The following is a 27,959-nucleotide window of genomic DNA, read 5'->3' as shown; positions in this document are numbered from 1 at the left end:
TTTAATTGAACTTGAACAAAGAAGAATTCGCGGCGACATGATTCAACTCTAGAAAGTTATCAAAGGCCATGACCACTGTAACCTTTCACTTGAGTTAGCAGCCGACTCGAGAACTCAAGGACACTGTCCCAAACTTCATAAACTGACCGTTCGACTTAACACAAGGAAGTTCTTTTTTCAGCAAGAGTTGTGAACATTTGAAATAAATTACCAGCCGATGTCATTAATGCAGAAAGTGTGACCTCCTTCAAGAGCAGCTACGACCGCCTGCTACAAGTTTGAACTTTCACAGAGGGATTCTAATATACTTTCCCTTACCCAAACTGAACAAAAAAGTACGTAAAGGCCTTTCGTTTACAGGACTGATCACTGGTTTGTTTTTTGTTTCAAGTTAAAATGGACGAATGAACCAAATTTTTGGCAAACCTGAAAGACCGATAAACTAGGATAGGCTTCAACACTTTCCGATTTTTCCGTCTGCCATATTCTCTGAGTCGTGGTACAAGTCCAATCGGCCGACTGAAACTCTCTATTACTGTTCAAGTCCCGAATGCTCGCAATGGCCATGCCTTCAAGTTACCGTGCAAAGGTTTCCTGTTTTTAACTTCGATTATTTCCATGCTTTCATCCATTTTTTATCGTGATGGCAAAGCCACAACAGGCAAAGCCACAACAGACAGCGAGAACGTGAGGCCCCGGCGTGAGGCAGAGAGGATCGACAGGGGTAAATGTGTATAGAGTACTGTTTTACGTCACCGCACCGTCTATCAGTGAAATCTGACTGCCGTAAAGGAGTATTTCATCGCAAAGTTAAAAGCCACGACTTGTTTTTGCGACAAAATGGCGTCACCAAAGGCGAAATTTTGAAAGGAAAGTTTGTGTTTTTTTTCCGAAAAATCTCCAAAAACCTAGGCGCGCGCGGACGCAAAACAAAGAATTTACTTACTTTGGCCGCATCCATAACGAGGCTTTACAAATCTGTCTTTATTTTTTCCGATCAATCTGTCAATAAACTGAGAATTTCAACATGGATGGGTAAGAAACAGACAGTAGTGACTTCGTTGAGAATAATAGCAGCAGTGAAACTAACTAGAAACTCAGAAAGCATTTTCGATAAAAATAGTAGTGACACTGAAAATTACGAGGACAGATCACAGTGAGAAATGGCAGGATTGCAAGTCGTTTTGTGTTGAATGACAATGTGGGTTTTTATGGTCCCTTGCGAGACTGCAGTGGCTTTTCGTCATCGCAACATTTTACTCGTGAATTGATACCCCCTGAAAATCCTTTATCCACAGTCCCTCTATGGACTTAGCTTTGGGTCCACAGTGGTGTTTTCGGACGGGATTTCCACCTTTTAGGGGCTGGTTTTGACTTTTCCGATTTTTAAATCGTGATGGCGGGGTTAAATATCGGAAAAGTCAAAACCAGCCCCTAAAAGGTGGAAATCCCGTCCGAAAACACCACTGTGGACCCAAAGCTACTATGGACTTTGCTTAATCCTACTTGGAAGTACCCTATATCGCAAAGCTTTCGTCCAGCGGTCAGTGTAAGTATCACGGTCATTTCTCTAGCGCGTGTTTTTATCTTAAGTTAAAATGGTATACAACGTCAACTATTGATTCTTCTCTTACAAAAAGAAGCCTCCAAAAAATAAAACAAAAACAACACAAAAACAAGTCGATTGGTTGCACGATATGAGTGTGGTCTAAAAACGAAAGGCAATATTGCACGCCGCAACTTGGCGCCATACAGATTCTCGTTTTGCCTCGCGAGGTTTCAAAGAATTCATATGACGTCATCAGCATGGCGCCAAGAGTAGACGAGCAGCAAGTGCTTGTTCTAAAATACGTCTCAATTTTGGCAAAGATGGGCACATTTCGCAGCAATTTGGTTATTGAGCATCACGCATCGAAGTGAAATAAGGTACTTCTGCGATCGTTCAGCTGCTACGGGGATGCATATTATTTTAATGCATTTCCAAGTGAAGCGAATATTTAATTAGGACCGTGAGCTTGGATGTTTTCCTGCATCTGACGGTTCGCAGGTTCACCTCTAAGCTCTCCGTGGTTCCGGAGTCGTCACTGAAGTTACAGGAAGAGGATACAGGGTGCACTTCTCGAAAACAGGTCAGATATGGAGTTAAACCAGAATATTTGAATTCGCTATTTAAACAGTACATGTGGCCATTGTTATAATATACAACTGTGCCATTGCGTGTGGTAAAACTCCATTGATATGCAATATGGCAACTACTGGAAGCGGAGAAATGTTTTCTGAAAAATTCATGCTAGAAAAACCTAAAGATGCAAAGCTTACCAATGTTTCTTATCGTTATCATAGAATATTGAACGAAATTTATTCTCGATTATTATCCCGCGCAGTAAAAACGGAGGAGTGGTCGCCATTTTGAAAATAGCGTACATTCAGCGCAGTATGTGAGATAATCGACAAAATTTTACCATACCGAAAAGTTCTTCACCTAGCTGGTCAAATTTTGATCAAAATTACTACCATTTGTTACATGAATTGTTCTAATACGAGGCTCTTTCGAGATTTCACGCTTTTAATTCGATTGTCTAAAGGAGAACTTTGAGCATTATTTCTGTTTGGGTTATTAGCATAATATGTAAATCATGTCAAAGTTCACATGCTACTCGTTGGTTTGTTTATGGTTTCTCGTTGCCCTCATGGCCTCCAAACAATGCCACGCATGTCTATTACGCCTTTTCACTGTCCAGAACTTCTTGACAGTTTAGTGCAGATCCAGTAGCTTCCAAGAAATACAAAAATATGCTGTGTCCTTTCCACATTCACTTCCATTCTTATTATTGTAACTTTTTCGTTTGATGTAATCCTGTACATCTGCGGACTTCATTTTCTGCCAATGCTAGCACTCTGGAGTAGGTCAACAAACAGCAGGTGCAAGCCTAGTTATACAATTCGCTGAAAAGGCATTGTGTCTGCAGCATTCGCTGGCAGACCTGAAAAGCCAAAATACATGGGAGGAATAATAAAAACTGACAACGATAAGCATAGGATATATGGTATTTTTGCCTATTGGCTGTGAAACATTAACTAGTGGAACACAAATAAATGAATGAATATTTGTAGGGTTTAGTACATAAAATGTTCTGTAATATGTGTATTTCTGTCTCTGATATCAAGGACAAGATGAGCATTGTTCCGCCTCCTCCGCAACCAATTTTGAAACACCAACCAGTGGCAACAGTAAGAAGCCAGCTGAGGTAAGCTCATTTTGTTGCTGCTTTCTTAAAATCTAACAAAATGTGACAAGTAAATGAAAATTCTTGTTACTTGTATTTTGTTCTGTAGACTGGCTGACACACTTTGATTTTTTATTGTATCAAATTTCAGTGATCAATGCAGACAATCAAATAATTTTTTGTTAATTTTGTTGAACTGTTTGTTATTGTCTGTACTTTAAAATCTAACCGATATAAACTATTTCAATTTAATTTTCGAAAGGAATCATTGATGTGTAGACCCACTTGGATTCCATAAGTTAACTCAGAAATGGAACAGAACAGAGGTTTATACTCAAAGGAGTGCCAAATATTGTGAAACCTATGTACACCCTCTTTATTACTTTTGACATAGGCCTGTTTCTTCTGAAGTGAATAGTTTTGTTTAATGGTCATGCAGCCAATCAGGGTTTTAGAATGAGAACAAACTTATTTATACATATATTTTTTTTCTATACCTTGCAAATGAATTGTTATAGTTAAGATTAGCTTTGTTAAACTTTCGACTGACTCGCAGCGTGTTTGCAAGGTTATATCTGATTGGTCGATTGTCACTATTCACAGCCACTTAGGGAGTCTATTTGTATTGTTTTCATTATATTGGTAAGATTCAGCCACCCAATTGGATAACAGCTTCGAAATCGCTGCGAGTCGGCCCTAAACTTTTGTTGTAACCAATTAAAATTGTAGCTGTGTGTCACTTTTATGTTTTTGCCAAAGACTACCCCAAAATATAGAGAGATAAATGTTCTAATGATTGGATAATGTCTGTTGTACATCAGCAACAATGACATCTTGAAATGGAGCATGTAGGAGATTGTGTGAACAAGACTATACTTTAAAACTAAAACCAGCCTGTAGAGTGAGAATTTAGAACACCAACCCCATTAGAATTAGGATTGAATATCATTTTGAATTCCTGTGAACAAATAACCATGACAGAATGTTGATTTTTATTGTCTAAATATAGGACGTTATCGTAAGATTTGTGTGAACAAATAACCATGCAGGGAAAGACACTTATTTTTTTTATCCACTTGCCCTTCGGGCAAGTGGGGGGTTCGGTTCACTTGCCCGAATTGGAAAACCACTTGCCCAGTATAATTTACGTGTTTGAAAAAAGCTAAAACATTGGTTTTTCATTTCACACACTTTATTTTGAAAATTATCATGTTATCATGAGAAAATGTCAGACATTCTCATAGGGTTCTCCTCACACTGCTAAGAGTGCTGGATGGCTCATTTATATTAAATTAATTATCAAAGCCCCACTAGCAGTATCATATAGCATTCTTTATGTGATTTTATTTCTGAACTAAAACAAGATTTTGGGAATGTGCTCTTTGAGGGGTTGGAATACAAGTATTGTTAACTGCCCAGTGAGACTGCATGTGAAATTTTGAACAAGAAAAATAATGTGTGCCCAAACGTAAAATGGCACCCAATGCAAATATAGCAAAAACAGTGTACACCGTGCATATATGCATTTGAATATTCACGGAAACAACAGAGTAGTCCAATGTAATGCATAGTGTTGAATGTTTTCAACTGGGACAAAAATGTTTTGTTTTCTTTGTAGTATGGTGGGAAATCAAAATAATGGTTAAAATGTAAATTTACTTGTCCAATGTTTCACTAAAGAATGTTTTGTAAAGCTGCAAAAGACAACATCCTGTAAATGGGTAGAATTTAAAGAAAACCAGAAAAAATAGGAAGCCTTTTTAGGTCAACAAATTTCAAGATTAACAGCTAGTGGGGCTTTCATATTCATAGAAAAAATTCTAACAGTTCATATGTTTGTATGTTTACTTTCTCAGATCTTAATGTACAAATAATAACAGCCATTTTAATTGTACCTTCAAAGTATTTTTGCAGTTAAAAGTTTTAACTTATATATACAGAAAGAAAAAAATCTGTAGCTATAAAGGAATGTTTTGAAGCTTCTGAAAAATAAAGTACTTCTTTGTCATGTTTTTACTGCGCTGACATCATACACAAGCCCTATCAAGTTTGGATTACCATTGCACTATACCAGTATCCTATGTTTTTTTAATAACCTAGGTGGTCTTTTTAATGCGCATGCGCAGACTAAATAGAATTTAAACCATCAACCTAAGACGTCGGTGGTTTTCTATGTGTCTTGAAAGATGAGTTTCTCGATGTCAAACTCGCTCCAATTGCTTCTTGACAGTCATTTTAGAATGGGAAAATTCACAAACAGAGAGGTTGGTCGCCACGGACAAGTAACTTTTAGCTTATTGACCTGAAAATTAAGTCAGTGTTCATTGAAAATTCAAAGACTGGACCCGTTGACACCAAAGCTTGCTCATGACTTTCATTGCATGCGGTCTTGCCACGATGCCACTCACTGTCACTTAACAAGTTAACATTGAAGAGTACGTTTTAGTAAAACTCCCTTTTTTGTGGTGATTTTTCACCACTGGACTTTATTTTCACATCATTATAAACGTTCATACAAAGCACAAAAACCGCTGTGTGTTTCTTTTTTTTACCGTATCAACATATTGTGAGACACCGTAACCTCACAGTCAATGACAATGCAATGAACTTTGGTGAACGTACGCTCCACCAGCTGAACAGCTTTTTCATATGCAAAATCAGCGTACGGTATTTATAATAACCGGTGGTATTGTTTGAACTGCATTTTATTGAAAGCGATTACATGATTCTTTTCATCAACTCTCAATGCAATTTTATGAAAAATCTTATGGAAATGTTCACAATGACATAACATGAAATTTTTTTGTTGTTTAAGTCCGTGTTCCCTCACCGGAAAATCGCTCTCGTGAATTCGATTTCTTGGTATTATTTTTTTCACTTGTCCCGTCGGGCAAGTGGCATCGGAGGTTCACTTGCCCGAACGCGACTTTCACTTGTCCCGGGCAATCGGACAACCCTTAGTGTCTTTCCCTGCCGATGACAGAATGTTGATTTTTATTGTCTTAATATAGGACGTTATCGTAAGATTTATTGTTGACTGTTTTGATATTTAGAAGTGAAAGTCAAAGAACAGAACAATCCAGGAAGATAAATATTAAAATATTTATTTTCTTCCGGCTTTCCATAAAAAGTTGAAGTTATTGATTTTATATTAAGTACTGGTTTCTCCTGTCGTTCTTTCTCCAGGTGTTTCGTAAGGATTTGATCAGTGCCATGAAATTACCAGATTCGTACCAACTTCAGCCAGAAGAATACTACCTGATCACTGATCAGTGGAAACAGGAATGGGAAAAGGGCGTGCAGGTGCCGGTCAATCTTGATGAATATCCAGACCCTGTAACAAGGATAGTACCATTGAGATGGGAATCAGGAGATTTCAAATTGTAAGTAGTACATGTAGGTTAACAGGTTAAGCAGCGTCTCTGAATTGGTACAAAATGCTTCGCATTGAACATTCACCTGTCTTTCAGCTGATCAAACAATAACCAGCGATAGTTTCAAACCAGGAGTGTGCTGTCAATGATATATTGACCTCCAGCTGCCAGTTCTGGGTACTATTAAATCCCAGTATTGAATTTAGGTATCTCTCTTTCTGCACACGATGAAAAAAAAAAACATGTCACTGAGGAGAGGCTTGGCAGTTTTTATGCATAGCGGAAAAGTCTTGCAAAACATGGCATAGAAAATTCATGAACATTGATTGCAATGGGCAATCAATAAACATGCTTATCATTTCTATACCCTGTCATTCACTCCTTTATGGAGAATGGTTAACTTTCCAAAAACATTGAATTATTTCATAATGTGCCTACGTGTATCATATTTCGGTGCCAATAGTAATTGTAAAAGAGAATGTTCTGATCAATTTGAAAAAAAGAGGTGCCATATATCTAGCTTAAATGTGTTGCTTTATGATCATACATAATGTCGTTGTATTGCAGGTGGCGTCAGTTCTTTGTTGTACTGCCGCAAATCTGATATTCTGATCATGTAGCTTCACATGTGCATGGTGTGTATAATTGAAACCATTGACCAGTCTGGGTAGAACCTGCCATTATACACCCTTATCGATGCAAAGTGTTCATACCGAATGTAATGTGTAGAAAATGAACCAGATATTTGAAATTTTCATTTTGAAAGGCCCAAAAAACATTTGAAGTGTGAAGGTGGTGATAGCGAGCAGAGTGTTTCAGCTCTTCACAAACTTGCAGCTCAAGCCTGTCGCTATGACTTGGACGACACAGACACACAGTGGTTGAAGTTGGTGAATAAAGTCAGAGATGAAGTTGGTAAGCTGGGTCTTTCTTTTAGATGTATCAGTTGATGCGTTAGACATTTATGATTATAGCATGGGTGATGTCAATGTATTTTTGTATTGAAAAATAATGAAATACCTCAAAGTCAATATTGATTCACATGTATGGTGGACAGAGAATCAAATATTCAACTTCTTCATGCTATGGTGTTTAATCCTTTTGTTTTGCCATGTTGAATTTTGCCAAATGTATCTTTTGTGCCGATGACATCTCTAAAGATACTTGAAGTTTAGTTACAAAGAGCTGCTAAATTTAGACAATTTATGAGCTCTCTTGTAGTATTACATGTACTATACCCAGTGTTTTTGCGTAGGTGTTGGAGTATAGATAGTTTGATATTTAGGATCCTTGGTACCATTTTCAGTGTCCCCAAATATGATTCCATTGGTACACAATGGGAAACCCCAGTAAGATGACTTTAACCTAGGTGTCACACTTAACAAAAAATCCCATTCAGTTTATCATTGTATTTACGTCTGGTAACGGTGAGCATGTTTTATGTAGTCACGGGTTTGACAGATTTGAACATATCTCTGTTCGATGTCATTGATATGACTATTGTCTTAATCTGAATTTGAAATAATCAAGTGAATACTTGCTCTTAAATGCGGTCTTGATAAACCATATCCTCAGTTTGCTGTAAATTTTTTCTCAACGTTGCATGGAGTGGACATTGAGGATATTCCTGCACTTCTAGTTTTCTTTCAATTGATTTCTGGACACAGGAGATGAACCAATTGGTGAGCTACTCATGGAAAAACTTATGGAAGAGTGTGAAACCCAGTGTCACGATAATATGACACATGCCATTCTTACACAAGAGGGACTCGGTATAGAGTACGATGAAGATGTCATCTGTGACGTTTGCAGATCGGTAAGTTGATTCAATGCAAAAGCTTCTGTACCTGTTTTTCAAAGTATTTGTGGAGTAGTTTAAAAATCGATCAACAGTTACGGATCGGGAAACATACAGATTATAAATGTACATGTGTTATACTCAATCACCATTCAGATGTTGTTTTGAATTGTTTGGAAAAAAAAAATCAGCATTTGAAATTCCAGAAACATATTTCAACAATTTATATTTGGATATTCAAATCATAATTTTGTTGTGAAAGAATGGGGGGATTTAAGCCAAATGCAGTCAGTTTCATTCACCATATGCATGTTTTAATTACCGATGGTCCCTTAGTATCAAGGAACTGTGGTGTACACAAAGTATATGTTCATATGTCCAGTTCTCACAGAAGCAGAAGTAGCAATATTAATTCAGGGAGACCTTAGCATCAGTGCCAGAAGATTACAATCTCAGATAATTTGTGTTCCTTTGCAGCCTGATTGTGAAGAGGGCAATGAGATGGTGTTCTGTGACTCCTGTGATATCTGTGTACACCAGGCATGCTATGGAATTGTGAAGATTCCAGAAGGCAGCTGGATGTGCCGGACATGTGCCCTTGGAATGCAGCCGGTGTGCCTGCTCTGTCCTAAGAAAGGAGGTGCCATGAAGAGCACTAGGTGAGACTGTCCACCCATATTTACCTGTATTTTGAGTCCAGGCACCCTATTGAAAATAATCTGAATGAACCAATCTGCACAAAGGAAAGGGTTAAAGACACACACTGCATGCAGTACTTTTCACTTTTCACTCTTTTTATGATCTTCCCAAGACTCATGTTTCCAGTGTACCAGAATCACCAGCCTTGTATGATAATGGGGTATCTGTATAGTTTCAGTGAAATACCATCCTCCTTATAGATGATGTGGTTTTGTTGTTCTGCAGTGAGAGGTTTTCTTCAGCGACCATCAGACCACACAAAATCTTGTGAAGTTTTGTGCATCGTTGAAATAGTCTAGTGGAGTAGTACTTACAGATGTCCTTAACTCTTTCTCTGTTTATCATAAAGGTGTTAAATGATAAGACTAGACATATAATACACTGCCTAGATATTTGTCTGTAGTAGTGGGGTACATGGATGCCACATGAATTCTACAATACTTTTAGATACATGTAGGTCATTTACTGGATGTTAACGTACAAAGATGATCGAGTGATGTCATTGGGCATTTAAACAACACTAATGATTTTTCTAAAAAAAGGAAGAGTGTAGTCAATTATAATTAAGGAAATGGAAAGATATGATTGTTATGTCTCATTTTGTTTTTTAAAAACCTAATGTAGTTTGGAACGTTTATATTCTGTTAATGTTGTCAAGTTATTTATTGTACTGATGTGACCTCTTCTAACAGAGATCAGGGATTGACGTCATGCACTCAGGACAACACACACATTACTGTAAACCGAACGTTAATTTGTCCATGCTGATTGTAAAAACTGTAAATCAATGACAAAGTGCTTTGGATGTAACTAAGTAGGGATGACCGGCTCTATATGGTGTCCTAAACCAAGGTGCACCAGTGTTGGACAGTTTTGACCTTCATGAAATTTCATAGTGCTGGTGTGGAGATGTACATGTATGTGAAAGGGTACAAAAGAAACAGCATTGTACCTTAACATTTCCTGCTGAAAATCGTGTAAAAGAATAAATGAATTAGTCAACAGTAAAAATTAACAGAAATTTCATCACCGTATGAATCCTCTTTCTCCCGATGACAGTCTACTATAAGTTACCAAGTCTGACTTGGTTGCAACATGTCATGGGTTGCCCAGTTGGTATGCTTGACATAGTAAAGCAAAGTAGTTGCCTTTTGCACTGTTTACTGTGTTTGATAGCATTTTATAGTACTGGGTTACTACTAAAAAGGACTTGGGATATAAGAGTAACCTTTGCCTGGGCAATTAATTTTTATTTATTTATTTGTTTATTAATTTAAATCAGGCTCAAGGCCCATAGACGTTACATAAAAAAAGAAAAAAAAATGGTAGTAGCAAGTACAATTGTTCACACTCAAAAACCGACAAAAATACTAGCTAGTATAAAATATTTCTCCAATGCCTGCACTGATATGAAACTATATATGTACAATTATAAATATTCTTGACGTAAAAAATTAAAATTAATGTTCAGTTTTAACTAGATGTAGATACTGCTTGGTAAATTCATGGTAGCTGACAACTAATTCCCACCTGGGAGACAGGGCTAAAGCACTGTATTGCAACTTTCTTCAGAGGAAAAAACTGTAAAAATGTCATATTTTAGAATAAGCGTTTTGGTATAAGTAGGATATTGATTGTGATAAGTTTAGGTTACCTAATATTTACAATGTAATGGGCTAACCCCAGCCTATGATTGTAAAAATCTTATGTTACTTCCTGTTGCAGTTTGTTCAGTCACTAAAATAGAAGAATTTATAATAATTTGATCATGTCACGGTATTTCTTGTACCATAATTGTTGTTTGAGTGACGTAGCTAAATCTATGCTTTTGGATAATTGGGATGGGGTAGTGGGATGGGGATGTCAAGGGTAAATTTTTATAAACTAAATGTACTGGTAACTACCCCACTCTACAGTCTCTCATATGGTAAATATGATTCTGAACTTGTTGAAATGTGAGACATGCAGAAAATTTTGAAACTTTCTGAACTTGGATGAAAAATGGAATATATTTTATTTTCAGGAGTGGTGCAAAATGGGCTCATGTTAGCTGTGCACTGTGGATTCCTGAAGTAAGCATAGGATGTGTGGAGAAAATGGAGCCGATCACAAAAATATCACAAATACCTGTAAGTGCACAGTCCATCAAAACCTTAAGCAGGCAACCTTTGCTCTGCGTGTAAAACATACCTTTGAGTATTTGAACTTTGACCTTTGGTAGATGTTATCAAGGTTAAATATCAGACGCTTTATGTTCCTCTAGAGTAAAGTGCTTGTTGCAAGGCATGTCCCAATTTTTAGATTCATTATACTTTGATCTTAAAGGTATACAGTCACCTGTAATCTAACTATGCTCATATATGGTCATAGGGGCGTTCCTTGGTATTCAAAATGCCCATGTGAGGGCGCTGTAAAAAGCGGCCACCCGCTTAAAATCTGTGATTGGTTAGATTTTGTCTTTCCATGGTAGCTGTGGCAAAATTGGAACAGGTGACAGTATACCTTTAACTGATTAAATACAAAGATCTCTGAGTGAGCTGGTGTATTTTCTTAAGTCTGATTTAAATCGATGGTGCGAGTTTTGATTTTAAATTACCTTATGTTCATGTAGCTTTTCAAAGTGTAATGTCATGTGTCATTTTTTATTTCAAAAAATTTAAAAAAGTTTGTGGTTGTCTTTTTGTGAAATTACACCTTTCTATTGGTAGTGGCATTTATTGATTTTCATTTCATTGAAGAGTAATAAAAATTGCTTGATCGGTAAGCAATCAGAGAGACATCAAATTTGTTTGTGCTCACTGTACTCTGACAAGGGGGTAAGCAACAATGACCATATCACGATTTGGATAAGTTTATCAGATGTTTTGTGTTATTTTGTAGTTTCATCAGTTGGTATCCTTTCTTGTGAAAATAATTTAGAGCTATTTACAAAAGGGCACCACAGTGTCGACTGCAAAATGAAAATGATGAATATACACAGGGGTGAAATTTTTGTCTCAGAGAAAATTTCAACTGCCACCCCTAAAAGTTGTGCAGGGTAAAGATATAGGGTACACTGAATGTCAAGCGCAAGGAAGCAACTGAACTCATCGCATTGTTCACTTTTCATTTGCTGTATAATTCCAAAGCTTTCAATCATAGTGAATGGATTCAATTCTTTTATTCCAACAGGGAAGTCGTTGGGCGTTGATCTGCAGTCTGTGCCGAGAGAGGACAGGTGCATGTATTCAGTGCTCGGTAAGTTAACATTACTTTGATGTTTTGTTCCTGATTTCAGAGATCAGGGTCTTTAGTCCAACTGTTGGAACAAGCTAGTGAATTTTGTACAGTGTCTCTTATCATGCATTGATACATGCATCGATTATATGAATCCTCATTTCTGTGTTTCATGTTGAAGGCGAAATTCTGCTTCAAAAACAAAAATCATAGTCTGATAAACAACTAAACTGCATATTCAAATTAAAAAAAATTCAGTTTCTATCGAAGATGAGAGTATGAGAAATTTCCAAGAATTGAACAATTAAACCTGTAATTGTTCCATGTATCTCATCAATGTTGGTAATTTCATAATTTCTCTGCCATCCAGGTGAAAACATGCAAGACAGCCTACCATGTGACATGCGGTTTTCAAAACAATCTGGAAATGAAAACTTATCTGGATGAGAGTTCTGATGTGAAATTCAAGGTTAGCAGCTGGTTTTCCATTCCATTGTATATTTTTTGTTGGTGACAAATCACATCGTAATTAAAGTCTATTGGCTTTGTTCTGCACATCCCAAGTTTTACCAGTTATTTCACTATTCTTTGTCATGCTTTCTATGACTGTTTAAGTGCGTAGGGAATACTTGAGCTGGTGATTCCTACAGATTTGTGTAATTAGTAACTCAGTATGCAAGAGAAGGATCCAGCAACCAACTATGCGATATGCATTCACAGAAGAAGCGATATATATATATCATGTGTTCTGCATTTTAAAATAAGGTGAAATGTGACTTGGAGACAGATTTTCAGACTTTCGAACTTTTACAAAACTTTTCTGCTCTCCCTCTAGTGTGGACTTATTTTTGGAAGCCTAAAGAGTTATGAAGTTGTCAGTTTGTTGGTTTTTTTATGAAAATCAGAAATTTAATTTTCCCGAGTAGTGGTAAACAGGGAATAGGGTCATTTTCAATTTCAAATATTTATACATTTTGGGGGATGTAGGGATGTGCGTCTCAAATTCCAATCTTTGCACACTAACCCTGGATTATTATTCTCAATCATGAAAGAGAATGGTTTACCCTGTTTCCCTGTAAACTGGTCCACAATCACCATTAATTACAAAGAGTTTAAGCCGATCCATTGTGGTGAAAGGAATAAAGCTTTCTTGAAGGAAATTTTCTCAGAAGTTGAAATTGTTTCGTTTCGAGGCCCTTATCATCCGAATGTTGCCTCATATATGTGTTGACTTAATAAAGCATCTCTGACTAGCAATTCTATGCATATTTACGTCTTGTAGTCATACTGCATGAGTCATACCAAGAAAAGACAACAGGGTGATATTGATGTGATGGATTCTCCCATGAAGAGCACACCTAAGAAGGAGAAAACTCAGGAAGAGAAGGCCAATGAAAGGGCACTAGGGTAAGACTTCATGTAGACTTACAATGTTTATTCAAAATAGGAACTTTTGGTTAAAAAGAATGCTGCACCGGGTAGTTTTCAAATGATGTTAATTGTGTAGCTCAGTGGAAATTAGATTCTGCAGTTGCACTCCACACAGTTGTTCATCACTCAGTATTTTTTCAAAGGTTTGGGATGATAAGCAAAATCCCAGTATCATTTCTGGTGTCCTATAATACAATCTTATTTCAATTATATGGGAACCTTAGTAACATGACTTAAGAACCCAGGTCAGTTGTGTACCACACCAGCCTTAACACAAACACTGACATATGCCATACATGAATCTGTACAGTTGGATATAATCCTTCACTTTATCACATTGCCTGAACACATGAAGATGTCAAGCTTTTGCAGGAAAGACAGCAAGGTTTTGGACCCATTATGGCAAGGAAAGCGTCGAAACGTATCAAATAGGTGATTTCACCACGGCTATGATGTATTTTGATGTCATTAAACTGTAGAAGGGCCTCTAATCATTACGATATGTATTTTTTATCTTTTAATGAAGAATTCAGCAACTTGAAGATGAGTTCTTCAAGCAAGTCAGAGCCAAGGATGTTGCCAGTGCCTTAGACATGAAAGATAATCTGGATGCTGTAGATATGGTCTGTGAATACTGGAAACTGAAGAGGAAGGTAATTTCTGAATCTAGTGTTACCATCACTTAAAGAATCAGGCATGGTCAGAAAATAATTATGAACAAGTTTGATTATGGTACTCTCCCCTGTTTGTGTCAATGTTACAATAAATTTTGCTGTCCTGGTTTGTGGTCTAGGGAAATATTTGCAGGAGGGCAGATGTGAACATTTTATGATGTAATTCTTGTAAAAATACCGTGTGCAGCTTTCGTCAAATAAACATTGTAGAATAAAAGCGCAATCAGCTTCATCTTAACCCTTTCACCTTCACTGTTATCAACTGTGATTGTTGATCTGTTCACTGGTAACTGGTGAGCAGGTTTATTTTAGAAACACTCACAGACAGTCAGGGTGTTACATCTTTGACCCATGTTTTCACGGTAAACTTGTCCATCATGGTTCAATCCTTGCAAAGTCACTGTTACACTGCAGGCTGAGAAAACTTGGGTGCCTTTACACAATAGCATGTATTCTTAGTGGCAAATTATCATTCCAAATTTCCTCCGCAGGATATTGAGAATGCGAAAGTGAGGGCCTTGGAAAGGGAAGGAGAGTGTTGGTGCATGAAACTAGTCATATGTCTACAGCCTGACATTCACTTTTCTTTCATTCTATTTTCACAGTCCAATTTCAACAGACCGTTGGTGACACCAAAGAAGGAAGAGAGTGGTGCCATGTCGCAGGCTGAAGAGGACAGTTTGATTGCTAGGATGAGAATGTTTGTACATCTCAGACAGGATCTGGAAAGGGTAAGTGATGTTTTGTTGGTGATTCATGAATTTTAATCGATAAGGCCATTGTTAAACAATGTATTCTCATTAGAAGGCTCCATATCCCGCATAAATTTGAGTATAGTTACTATATTAATATTAATGTCATATTTCAGTTTTCCAAAGTACTGCTTCTTTTTGAAGCTTTATCAGTATTTGCTGACCATTAAAAGTACCAATGACCTAAAGCTTTAACTAGTGTCGATGGTGTTTTTTGCTGAGGTTTGGGTGCATAGTTAAGTTATTTAAGAACCCCACTCCCATTTCTTCTGTCGCCTCAAAGGATTTCCTGGACATGTTATGAGGGGTTACAGCCCATAATAAAAACACTGGTTTGTGCATACGTGTAAAAGTAATAAATATCCCTTCTGAAGCAACTTGTGTCAGTCTGTCTGATACTCCTTCCATCAAGTCTGTTGGAAGCGGTATCCCCAAAGAATGAATTCAAAAGTGTTAATGATTTTAGAATCAAGTTGAGCCCAAGTACCGATAAGTTTATCTGCTGAATCCCTCTTTTTATCTGTTGTTGCTGTGCTCTCAAAGATGACAGGTTGTGGGTAATAAAGAAAAAAAACTTGAAAAAGTTTAAAAGTCATTGCTGTAGGCAAGTTGGCAATGTTTATTTAAGAAAACTACAAGGCTTCTTGATGTGTATGTATTGGTTCAAACAGCACTTTCTTTGTACTTGTACACAGGTGAGAAACCTCTGCTACATGGTACAGAAGCGTGAAAAGCTCAGTCGTCAGTCCAACAAACTGCGTGAACAGATCTTTCACCGTCAATCAGAGCTGCTGGACAATGACAGTGGTGTCTATGAGAACAATGAACTAGAGTGGATCAGGACTGCTGTACAGTGCAGTGAAAGGGAGATCATGACAATTGTTCGGACTGAGAGCGACGCGTTGGAAAGTACGTCTGAGAGTACAAGCCAAGAAGAAGGAAGTGACAGTCAGTCCTCAGCTGGCAGTCACTCTAGCACAGCCAGTAGGAAGTCCAAACGGCACCGACGCCGCAAAAGCTACAGTCAGAGCTCTGAAGGGGAAGATAGCAAGCAGAGTTTAGTCATATCAAAGCCTGGTGCCTATGACAGAAGTTCCGCGGACAGCACTGCGGAAACAGAAGACAGGACAGAGACCAAACACATTAACAATAATATGTTGTCAAACGAGAAGGAGGATGAGAAGATTTTGGTAAAACATGAAGATGTTGCAATTCCTGAGGAAGACACAGTTGGACAAGAGGACAAATCAATAGTTGCACCTGAAGAAACTGCACTTATGAAGGACGGGAAAGTACCAGGCAGTCCTGAATGGAGCCAGAAAGAGAACAAAGATGACAAACATCCAACAGTTAACTTGAAAAGATTACACGAAACAGAAAATTCTGGCTCAAAGAGCAAAAAAATGAAAGTGAATGGGAGCTATGACAAACTTGCCCAGCGGAGAATAGACTCCTTTTTAACCATTGGTAATCCAATGGTTGTCCTTAAAGCAGAAAAAGGTAAAAATATCCCCGATGCTGAGACATCCAAGAAAAATGATAAAAATAGGAGATGTACTAGCCGAACCAAATCTAGGACTTCAAGCAATGCTTCACAGACTAGATTTAATATGATACGGAGGACTGAAATATCTCCTCGACAAGAAACTATGAGGGATGAAGCGGCTAAAGTTAGGGAGTCTCTCTTTGCTTCTCAGAGTTGTCCAAGAGGTAGTCTAAGTGGTTACAGAATACCAAAGAAAAACAATCCCAGCTCATCGTCTGTTACGAAAAACAGACTTGTAGGTCATGTAAAAGACTGCTTAGATAATAAGGAACAGCACAGTGATCTGTACACATTAAAGACTCGCAGTGCCAGGCGGAAACTGGACACTGAGTTAGAAGTGGAAAGTAATTCTGTAGACAAACAGTATGAGTATGTGGATGACGAGGTAAGCATATGTCGGTCAAGCCGAGATACCAGTCCCATTGCTGAGCTTGATGACGCTGCCAGTCGTTCGTCCAGTGTGAAATCCGGACCAACACGGCGCAGTGCCAGAATCAAAAGAACTGAGAGCAGCGATGACGACTGCAATGGTCATAGCGACTCTGACAGCAACAGCATAGATGTGGAGAATGCCAGCAGCCATGAATACGATTCAGACTCCGAAGGCAGTAGCAGCGGGCATTCAGGACCTATGACGAGGCGGAAGAGAAGTCGATCTGAGGGGTCAGTGACTTCAAAGTATCCTTTCCGATCCAGAATGAACGACACAGTCAGTAGAGTATGGAGCACTGCCGCTGGATTTTAGTAACAGTCTCGAGACATCTGTGTCCCTGAAACACATAGAAAAACCATTGTAATATTTTTATGTAAAATTATTATTTCTAGTGTAAAAAGCTGTGTTCTCAATGTATGAGATAAGTAGTAGCTATAGTTGTGACGTATATTTCTTGGAATTTGAGGTACATTCTTTCTCCAAAACTTTGATGGTCAGACACCTTAAATGACATCCTTTGATTTATGTCTGCCTTCAGTATTTTACTTGCATAGGAGTCTCACAGTTGTAATTCTGCTTGAATTTACGACATATTCGGCTAAATTAAATTCATAGATGTTCATATCATAGATGTGAGACTCAAAATGCAGGATTCTTAACATTTTTGAGAGCTGTAAATATATATAACTAAAAAAAGTTGTATGTTTTTGCCAATCAGCAGTGTCATTACCAAGCCTGCCTAAATGTAACTTTATGTCTTGATAATTTGAAAGGAAAGGTTGTGTTGTGAATTGATGTTAACTTGCGAAGCTTTATCATGACAAACTGACGTGAAATGGATGGGATGTACTCACCCTGGCACACTGGCAACACTGGTATGGTGTCACAACAGGGACTCACAGCAAGCATAATGACAGAAAAGTCAGTTGAGCTCATGCTTTCTTCCACTTGCATGCACGTGTGTTTGTGAAGTGAATATGGCTTGATTGTTTCCTGTCATGTGATGTTAGGCAGCAATCTATCAACTGACACTCAGTGTTTTACCAGTGAGAGAAAACAATTTAAACCAGCCCATTTTGGAGTAGTGTGTCATGATCTTTTTGTAGAGTAAAACACAATTTCATAATGTGCCCTTTCCAAGTAAGTTCTTGTGTTTTCAAAAAGCTAGCCCTGTTGCTTTGTGTAAATTTTGACACCGAACAAGAATATAATCAGAGTGGGTCTTGAAGGGAGCACAGATGTTTCCCTGGAGACTCACATATTTGACTCTGCTCGTATGTCCGTCCAGAGCCACCACTCACAAAAGCCTGGTTTCCATGGAGGACAATGTATGATATACTGGTGGTCATTTAAACTTTTTTCCTAATATAGTTCTCCGTGGTCACCAGGTGACCATTTCACTTTTTCATGTCCAAAGCGTTGTATGCGGACACGCATCAAGTAATTTTGTTCAAGCGGAGCACAAGGATGAGGTACTACGGCATATATTTGCATGTTTATGATGTATATTTCTTTGACAGTGTAATTGAATATGGCTGCAGAATTGGCCATCAATATTTTTTTCATATCTGGAGCCAGTAATTAGACTGACTTTACTGGTGACTTTAATATTTGGTTCAAACAGTGTACATTAATGCCATTCACAATGCCACAGAACATGGCAACCTGGTGATAAGTTTGATTTAATTTTTCCATGTCCTCAGCATGACCTAGAGTACGGCACTGTAACACACAAAAGCTTATCAAGTTCATCATGGTATGATTTAATTATGGTATTCAAGTTCCTTTCAATTTGAAATGTCCCAAGCTGTTATTTTAAATCCCTGAACCAGTGTCTCCAAAGTTAGTCGATCAATCAAGGTACGCTTCAATCATGAGCAAGTACTCTGTTATTGACAGCGACTGGTGTAAGAGAGGCACGATAACAATTGTCATTTCAAACCATTTACAACACTATGTCCTATAATCTCAATCTTTTCTCTCTCTAATTCTGTGGCAACATTCTCTCTTACCTGTGTATCAAAGGCTTTCCATCGTTTAGTTGCCCTGTGCATTCACAACTTTGTCTCTATGTGCTGTAAGCCCAAAGTTGATACAAGCAAGTTTTGCTGTTTTCCAGATGTTTCTTTCAGTGGTATATACAGTATATTAACACTTTCAATGCTCTACTGCATACTTACACAATTTGGACAGCATTCTGGTTGTGATATTTCATTGCGGCAATTTACAACGTTCTTGTCAGCACTGCAGTTGTGTGGCTTGAGTGGTTACGCCAAATCTCTATCTTTGAGTGTTACACATTACACAGAACTCACCCGATTTACAGATTTACACTACACTTCATCAATACCATTTCATGACTGAATTTCACCAGTCTTTCTGAATGAACAGTCTTTTTTGTTCTTGTTTTACTGTTATGTGTTACCAGACACAATCACTACAACTGTCTAAGAATACATATAAATGTGTTCACAAGATGTGTGTTTACAATTTCTACCTAATTTGCCTCGCATTGATGTAAGATAATCCTGGATTGTACTGAAACATGACTGTGAAATGATTGATGTTAGCAACTGTAAGGTCACTCAAGACAGTGTAAAAATCCATGCAGGATATGTAATCTCTCATGATGAGGATGACACTGCTGTTAAAACAGGACGTGAGAGTTTACTTTGGTTGTGATTTTCATCGGGTAATGTGAAATGTACCATGTACTGCAGATAGGGAAAATCAGTATCTCAAACCAAGTTTTTGCATTTGTCCAAACCCAAGGCTTTATATTATTGAAATATAAGGCGTGATTGTCAATAAATTCATTCAAATTAAAAAAAAATCAAAAACTAAATATCAGCTGCCAGTGGATGTGTCCCATTACTAATATCCTTGAAAAGTAGTGAAGTTGTTATCACATCAAAAAATGGTTCTTTGAGTTTGACAGTAATTTAACACTCAAATGTGTTTGCTTTGGAAGTTTTGTAGAGCTTGCACTGCCACTGGTTTAACAAATTAGCAAAAGTGAAAGGATAAGGAGTTTACATAAAAAATCAAAATTCTTGTCATTTGACAAGATGCATGGAGGATAGGAGCTTGTGAATGTACACCTGACAAATCAGGCGGGAGTTGTGTATTTAGTCACAAGCACTATAGACGCTTTCAGCAGCATGGTTTGGCTCAATGTTACTGTTCATTCTGATAAAGTTTGCCCACTACACAGGGAATGGGTGGAGGGGTTAAAAGTAGTTTTCTCAATTTCACTACACAGTGGACTTTTTAATTCGATTTGATTACCAAAGCATAGGTGTTTGTGTTTTGTATTTTACTTGCCTTTGATGTAAACTATTATTTCAGTCTGCGCTTGCATAGTACTTTTTCAAATGGCCGTAGTTATCCAAAACAGCTCATTCGTTTACTTTTTTCTGGCTAAAACACTTTGTTTAACTGCTGTATGTGTAATATCACTCGCCCACATTGCCAAATATGGCATTCCTAATAAGAATACGCGAATATTCATGAAGTGCTCATCCATATTTGGTAATTTGGGTGAGTGAGAGTGAATGCTTCAGCTTTGATTTCCATCTTATGAAGAGACTTTCAACATCCTTATCATGAATCACAGTGTGGCTTACGACTGGAAAGCAAGGAATGGGTTTGGGTTTTGTTCAGCAAGTTGGCATAGCTAATTCCCAAATGGGGAGTCCTCTCTTTATGACATTTCTGAAATGAAGATGTAAGAGAGAAATCAGAAAAGAGAGAAAAGAGTGTGTGTCCTGTGTACACCTTTGGTCCTTTATTCTTTAGGTTTGAAAACAACAATCAAATGTATTATGTGTAAGACATAGTTTTCATTCTTGTGTGTTTGATGAGTAAAACTTTCCTTTCTGTCTCTTTGCTATAAGTTCAGATGGATTTGTCTGTATAGAGGAAGATTGTTATTCATGGAGTAATTGCCTGTAGATCATGTCTTTCAAATTGATGAAGTCCTTTGACAGACTTTGATATTTTGATTTCTATTGCATACTGTGTATTGGTATGTTAACACTGCAATGTATTTGTTGTATTTTGCTTGGCCATTTTTTGAAGCCGAGATAAACAAGAAAAAAAAGAGTTCAGTATTTGTACAGTTTTTGCCTTCTTGATGCTGTTAATAGTACCTGTCAAAACATTGCAAATAAAAAAAAGGCAAGACTTGAAACAAAATAGGGTGTCTGTATTTTTTCTGGCTGTTCATGTGTCCTATGTGTTTTAACCTTGCTTTTCCAGGGACTAAGGCAGAATGTGCAACTTGGGGACTAATATTCGGACTCAAAGTTTTACAAAATGTTTTGGTCTACCTCTGTGGGGGTCATTTTGAAGCTAATGTAGAAAAATAAAGTTTTTACTGATTTTGCAAAAATAGAAAATTTGATTCCTCATGGAGTTAACATAGGGACGATAGCCATTTTGAATTTCAAGTTTTGAAAAATATTTAGTAAATTTGTTTCTCTTGTACTAAACTTTGCATGATGATCCCAGATTTTTGTTCTTAATTTCAACATGGAATAGTGCAAAGTTTTACTGCAAAAAGTTTGAGCAAAAGTTTTTAAGTCTTTCAATTTTGATGCACAAACTACATTGAACCAGTGAAACTTCACTGTATGTCACCATTTAGCACTGAAAGAGACTAACAACTCCCCTTCACCCTTTCCATTGCTCTGGAGATCGACAACGTTGTGACTTTGCGTCAAAAGTGAAAGACTTAAACCTTTGCTCAAACTTTTTTCAATGAAAGTCAACTCTTGTATCGAATCTAGGATAAAAATCGTGAGTCAAAGTGCAAGGTTGAGTACACTTATTCAGCCACGCTTTGTAACAGCTCGTTTTGTAAAGTTAAAACTGTCCTTGAACATTACCTTCAGACTGAAGTTTAGCTCTATAAAGTTATTTGTTAATTGATCCATTGAAGTTCATACAAAAAGTGATCCAATTGGCTTCAAGTGATGGATAGATTTCTACCACTAACGTTATACCAGTGTTTGCTTCGCACTGTTGTCTGTGGTTCTCAGATCAAATGTAGTTGACAAAATTATTCATTTACTGACATGTTTGTTCTATTTAATTAGGAAACTGAACCCAATGCATTTTACACTGGTTGATGGCCATTATTTTCTCAACACTCAGTCTGATCACCTATTGTACTATATCGGGATCTAAGTTTACCCTGGATGCCATTATTCCATAGAAGGTGCTCCCAGTATAAACACATGCATATCAGTGTAAGAGCTGTTGGGTGTGTTCGACTTGTACTTGGATGCAGTTTAGGCATTCCTGAAAACTAGTGTTTTCTGTTGTGCTAGCAATAAGAAATCAGTTTCTTGAGTTTTTCAAGCTGGTAATCGAAAATGAATCTCCTCCTCCCCCTTCTGGGATACTGTCACACGACACTGCTGAAAATAAAGTGTCCAGTGTTTAACAATGCTTCTCATTTTCTCTAGCCCTATCTGCATCAATCACACACTCATTTCGTTCTCTGATGTTTTTCCTAGGCTTTGCCGAGGTCTTGCATTGAACATACAGGGTTTTTCCACCAATTAAGCCCTGCATAGACACAAACTAGCCAGAAGAGAAGTAAAAATGTAATTCTCTCTCACCAACTCTGTAAATACGCCCTCTATCGATGAATGAGTGCAGCCACCACGGGCAGCTGGCAATGAGAGCGTTTAGCCTAAAGCCATAGCCTACCAGATATGAACTGAAAATGCTCACGTGTTTCATACAGTTATGTGTAAATTTGAACCTTTGCCACATGTTTGCAACTTCATTGAAAGTATTATGATCAACATAATGAACAATAATCACCGCTGATTAATTCTCAAAGGTCATGAAGTATACAAATATGTAATTAGCTGAAATAAAAATATTAAAGTTCTTTGACTGCTGTCATTTATATAGCAAGTGTAATTACCGTTGGCCAAGTCCTTCAAGCCATATATGCCGAGCTGTGAAAGCTCATTAGATATGCAAATTGTAAATTAGCTGACATGAAAATGTGAAATGACTTTCGATATTGTTTTAACCAGGTATAATCATCAATGTTGTCATGTTTTGCCAACTTTGATCAAGTAAATCCCAGTATATATCCCTAATAAGCAAAGTTCATTAAATATGTAAATTAGGAATTGACTTAAGTAAAAATGCTTAATGATTGTCAATAATGTTGTATCATGGTATCTGCAATATATGTAGCAAGTTTTGTCAACTTTGGTCAAGTCAATTCAGATATATATCTCTAATTAGGAAAGTTCATTAAACATGCAAATTAGGAATTTGCTGAAGAGAAAATGATTAATGACTTTCAATAATATTGTATTACAGTGTCTGAAATGTACATAGCAAGTTACATCATTTTGATCAAGTCAATTCAGATGAATACCCTAAGTATGAAAATTCATTTAATATGCAAATTAGGAATTGGCTGAAGTCAAAATAGCGTCAATGACACTGTAGCTCCCATCCTGGACTATTTAGTGTTTGTTCTCTGGTCAGATATTTGAACATGTGTGAAAGGGATAAAGTGCATGAAGTGAAAATACTTAAATGAAATGTACTGGAGACAGTGAAATATGTTTAATGTAATTATTCAGAATATAAAATGGAAAAAATACAGAATTAGATATATCGAATACTGTGATACAACCATTAACTCAACAAGTCATTTACAATGACATAGTCCCCACTTGTAATAGGAGTACTAGTCTTGATGGGGCAGGAAAATGTGGTCATTAAGAAGTATCATTTGAGTGTATATGTTGAGATCTATGGGCACATAGGTCTATGTCGTTGTTCCCAATTTGAAACACATGAGGCATGTCTAAGTTACGGTTCTAAATCAGGAAAAAAGATCAGACCTCTAGCAGTATTGGCCAGCCAAGAAATACATATGCGCATTATAAATGAGGTACAAGATGTGACATCTTAAGGTCTAATATCCCGTTTGGGTTATAGTAAAATTTATAATCCTATCAAAATTGGAGGGTATAGAACTTGTGGTTACTGAAATATGCATATATATGTATAATCAAGGTCAAAGGTCATCAAGGTCACATGACATTTTCAAAAAAAAAAATTATATTCCTAATTAATCCCTATATGCCAAAAAATCAGATCTCTAGCTCTATTCGCTTGCCCAGAATTAGATGTGTACATAATTAATGAGGTAAAGCGTGTGTGTCATAAGGGCTTTCTTCTATGATATTTGTAAGCTGTGTTGTCATAAGGTCTCCCATCCTACTAAATACAAAGGACATAGCACTTGTGGTTACTTATTTATTGACATAAACATATATTTTAGGTAAAAGGTCATCGAGGTCACATGACATTTGGTCAAAAAATTTCTCTCCTATAGTTATCCCTATATACCAAAAATCAGACATCCAGCTCTATTGGCTCGCTCAGAATGAGATATGCGCATAATTATTGAGGTACAGTATGTGGCGTCATAACGTGTCCCATCATACCAAACATGAAGGGTGTAGCACTTGTGGTTACCGAGTTATGGAAAAATATGTATATTTGAGGTCAAAGGTCACCGAGGTCACGTGACATTTTGTCAAAAAAATTGTATTGCTAAGTTATCCCTATATACCAAAAACCAGACCTCTAGCTCTATTGGCTCGCTCAAAATTAGATATGCGCATAATTAATGAGGTACAATATGTGGCGTCATAAGGTGTTTCATCATACCATACATGAAGGCTGTAGCACTTGTGGTTACTGAGTTATGGACAAATATGTATACTTGAGGTCAAAGGTCACCGAGGTCACGTGACATTTTGTCAAAAAAATTGTATTGCTAAGTTATCCCTATATACCAAAAATCAGACCTCTAGCTCTATTGGCTCGCTCAGAATGAGATATGCGCATAATTAATGAGGTATAATATGTGGCGTCATAAGCTGTCCCATCATATCATACATGAAGGCTGTAGCACTTGTGGTTACTGAGTTATGGACAAATATGTATATTTGAGGTCAAAGGTCACCGAGGTCACGTGACATTTTGTCAAAAAAATTGTATTGCTAAGTTATCCCTATATACCAAAAATCAGACCTCTAGCTCTATTGGCTCGCTCAAAATTAGATATGCGCATAATTAATGAGGTACAATATGTGGCGTCATAAGGTGTTTCATCATACCATACATGAAGGCTGTAGCACTTGTGGTTACTGAGTTATGGAAAAATATGTATATTTGAGGTCAAAGGTCACCGAGGTCACGTGACATTTTGTCAAAAAAAATTGTATTGCTAAGTTATCCCTATATACCAAAAATCAGACCTCTAGCTCTATGGCTCGCTCAAAATTAGATATGCGCATAATTAATGAGGTACAATATGTGGCGTCATAAGGTGTCCCATCATACCATACATGAAGGCTGTAGCACTTGTGGTTACTGAGTTATGGACAAATATGTATATTTGAGGTCAAAGGTCACCGAGGTCACGTGACATTTTGTCAAAAAAATTGTATTGCTAAATTATCCCTATATACCAAAAATCAGACCTCTAGCTCTATTGGCTGGCTCAGAATTAGATATGCGCATAATTAATGAGGTACAGGATGTGGTGTCATAAGGTCTCCATCATACCAAATATGAAGGGTGTAGCACTTGGGGTTACTTAGTTATGGCCATATATGTATATTTGAGGTCAAAGGTCATTGGGGTCACATGACATTTTGTCAAAAAAATTGTATTGCTAAGTTATACCTATATACCAAAAATCAGACCTCTAGCTCTATTTGCTGGCTCATAATTAGATATGCACATAATTAATACGGTACAGGATGTGATGTCATAAGGTCTCCCATCATACCAAATATGAAGGGTGTAGCACTTGTGGTAGTCTGGTTCCCTGACCCATTTTCCTCGGTAGAGGGCGTGGGGAAAAATAGGGTCAGGTACCGGGTAGCCATCTTGAACAGAATTTTGTTCAAGATGGCGGAGGTTAGTCACCTGACAGAACATGCTACAACAAATATGGCTGCTACCATGAAAACGCCGGTCAAAATTCGACTGGATCAGAAATATGTTCGAACACTGGTATCCGAACCAAAAACATTGGCACACGAGACGGGAAACATAAACTGAAAGGATTAATCCAGAAGTACGGGGAAATAGAGGTGATTGAAGGCTGGCTGTGATATCGCAGCAGTACTTGTTGCGTGTATCAAACGTGCTAGGGTCATTGAGGTCATCGCCGACTGTGGCGCAATTAACCCCAATGACCCGAGCACGTTCGATACACGCCACAAGTACTGCTGCGATATCACAGATAATTGAAAGCAAAGTTTGTTGGAACTGTGAACGACGATTGATTTCGATGGATAGAATGGTGTCCGAATTTCGTGAAAAATGCCAGGCATCATGTCGACGTTCTAAAAGTATCAAGAGGTGTGCTAAATCACAGTGGCTAAATCATGGAGGTAGAAAGTCTTTCTTTCTACCTCCACGGCTTTGTGGTACAAACAAGAAGTTGGTGTCAAGTGAGCTTGAAAGTGCGAAACCCAGGAAAGATGAGAAAAAGTTACAAGTGTTACTTTCATCCAATCACAGCTCGTTTTATTTTAACCCAATAGCGTCCATGTTTACATTAGCCGGTACCTGACCCTATATTTCCCCACGCCCTCTACCGGGGAAATGGGTCAGGGAACCAGACTAGCACTTGTGGTTACTGAGTTATGGACATATACTCATATTTAAGGTCGAAGGTCATCGAGATCACATGACATTTTGTCAAAAAATTTGTATTGCTAAGTTATCCCTATATGCTTATTTTCACTTTGTTTAGTGTGATTAGATATTATTTTAGCTGAAAAAAGGGTCCAGGGAAAGTAAGGAAAATCCAGTATTCCACAGTGTAACAATTGGCTGAAAATATAAAATTTCTTTCAGTCTCTAGAATCCGAAACCGAATCCGAAACCGAATCCGAAACCGAGTCTAATTTCAGCATCGTCTAGTCAGAGTGTAACGTGGGGATAGCGCCCTCAAACCACAGATACCGGCTTCCCATATACTACCATGTATCAGAAAAATTAAAACTGTGATAACTTCATTAATATGCAAGCCACGCCCACCAAAACCTTTTCAGTTCTAGCCATTTGAATTCTGAAGATGTCTACCAAATTTGACTGAAATACGTTCAGCCGTTTTTGAGAAAATGGACCAACAGACAGACAGACAGACACACAGACAGACAGACAGACAGACATCGCTGCGACATATGCCCACGTGTGTAAACACGTGAGCAAAAATGTTAGACTTTCAATAATGTTGTATCCTAGTTGGTTCACTACATGAAGAAATATCAAAAGTTTGGTCGAAGTTTTTTGCTCACGTGTTCACACACGTGGGCATATGTCGCAGCGATGTCTGTCTGTCTGTGTCTGTCTGTCTGTCTGTCTGTCTGTCTGTTGGTCCATTTTCTCAAAAACGGCTGAACGTATTTCAGTCAAATTTGGTAGACATCTTCAGAATTCAAATGGCTAGAACTGGAAAGGTTTTGGTGGGCGTGGCTTGCATATTAATGAAGTTATCACAGTTTTAATTTTTCTGATACATGGTAGTCTATGGGAAGCCGGTATCTGTGGTTTGAGGGCGCTATCCCCACGTTACACTCTGGCTAGACGATGCTGAAATTAGACTCGGTTTCGGATTCGGTTTCGGATTCGGTTTCGGATTCTAGAGACTGAAAGAAATTTTATATTTTCAGCCAATTGTTACACTGTGGAATACTGGATTTTCCTTACTTTCCCTGGACCCTTTTCTCAGCTAAA

General features: G+C 37.6%; 1 protein-coding gene across 1 annotated transcript; it reads left to right on the top strand.

Annotated features, from left to right (window-relative positions):
* Window positions 1–1,766: 1,766 nt before the first annotated feature.
* LOC139131836 (protein Jade-3-like) lies at window positions 1,767–21,347 on the top strand. The gene is made up of 13 exons (XM_070698121.1): window positions 1,767–2,129; window positions 3,169–3,248; window positions 6,414–6,610; window positions 7,368–7,516; window positions 8,269–8,417; window positions 8,877–9,058; window positions 11,122–11,227; window positions 12,270–12,335; window positions 12,685–12,783; window positions 13,597–13,721; window positions 14,272–14,398; window positions 15,025–15,150; window positions 15,867–21,347. Exons 3-13 carry the CDS (start codon window positions 6,441–6,443, stop codon window positions 17,460–17,462), a joined length of 2,895 nt encoding a protein of 964 aa, XP_070554222.1. The 5' UTR covers window positions 1,767–2,129; window positions 3,169–3,248; window positions 6,414–6,440; the 3' UTR covers window positions 17,463–21,347.
* The last annotated feature ends 6,612 nt before the right edge of the window (window positions 21,348–27,959 follow it).

Source organism: Ptychodera flava, chromosome 4 (genome assembly GCF_041260155.1).
Source record: "Ptychodera flava strain L36383 chromosome 4, AS_Pfla_20210202, whole genome shotgun sequence".
Taxonomy (NCBI): Eukaryota; Metazoa; Hemichordata; class Enteropneusta; family Ptychoderidae; genus Ptychodera; species Ptychodera flava.
The sequence above is the reverse complement of the archived record's forward strand: the minus strand, read 5'-3'. Positions and strand labels throughout refer to the sequence as shown.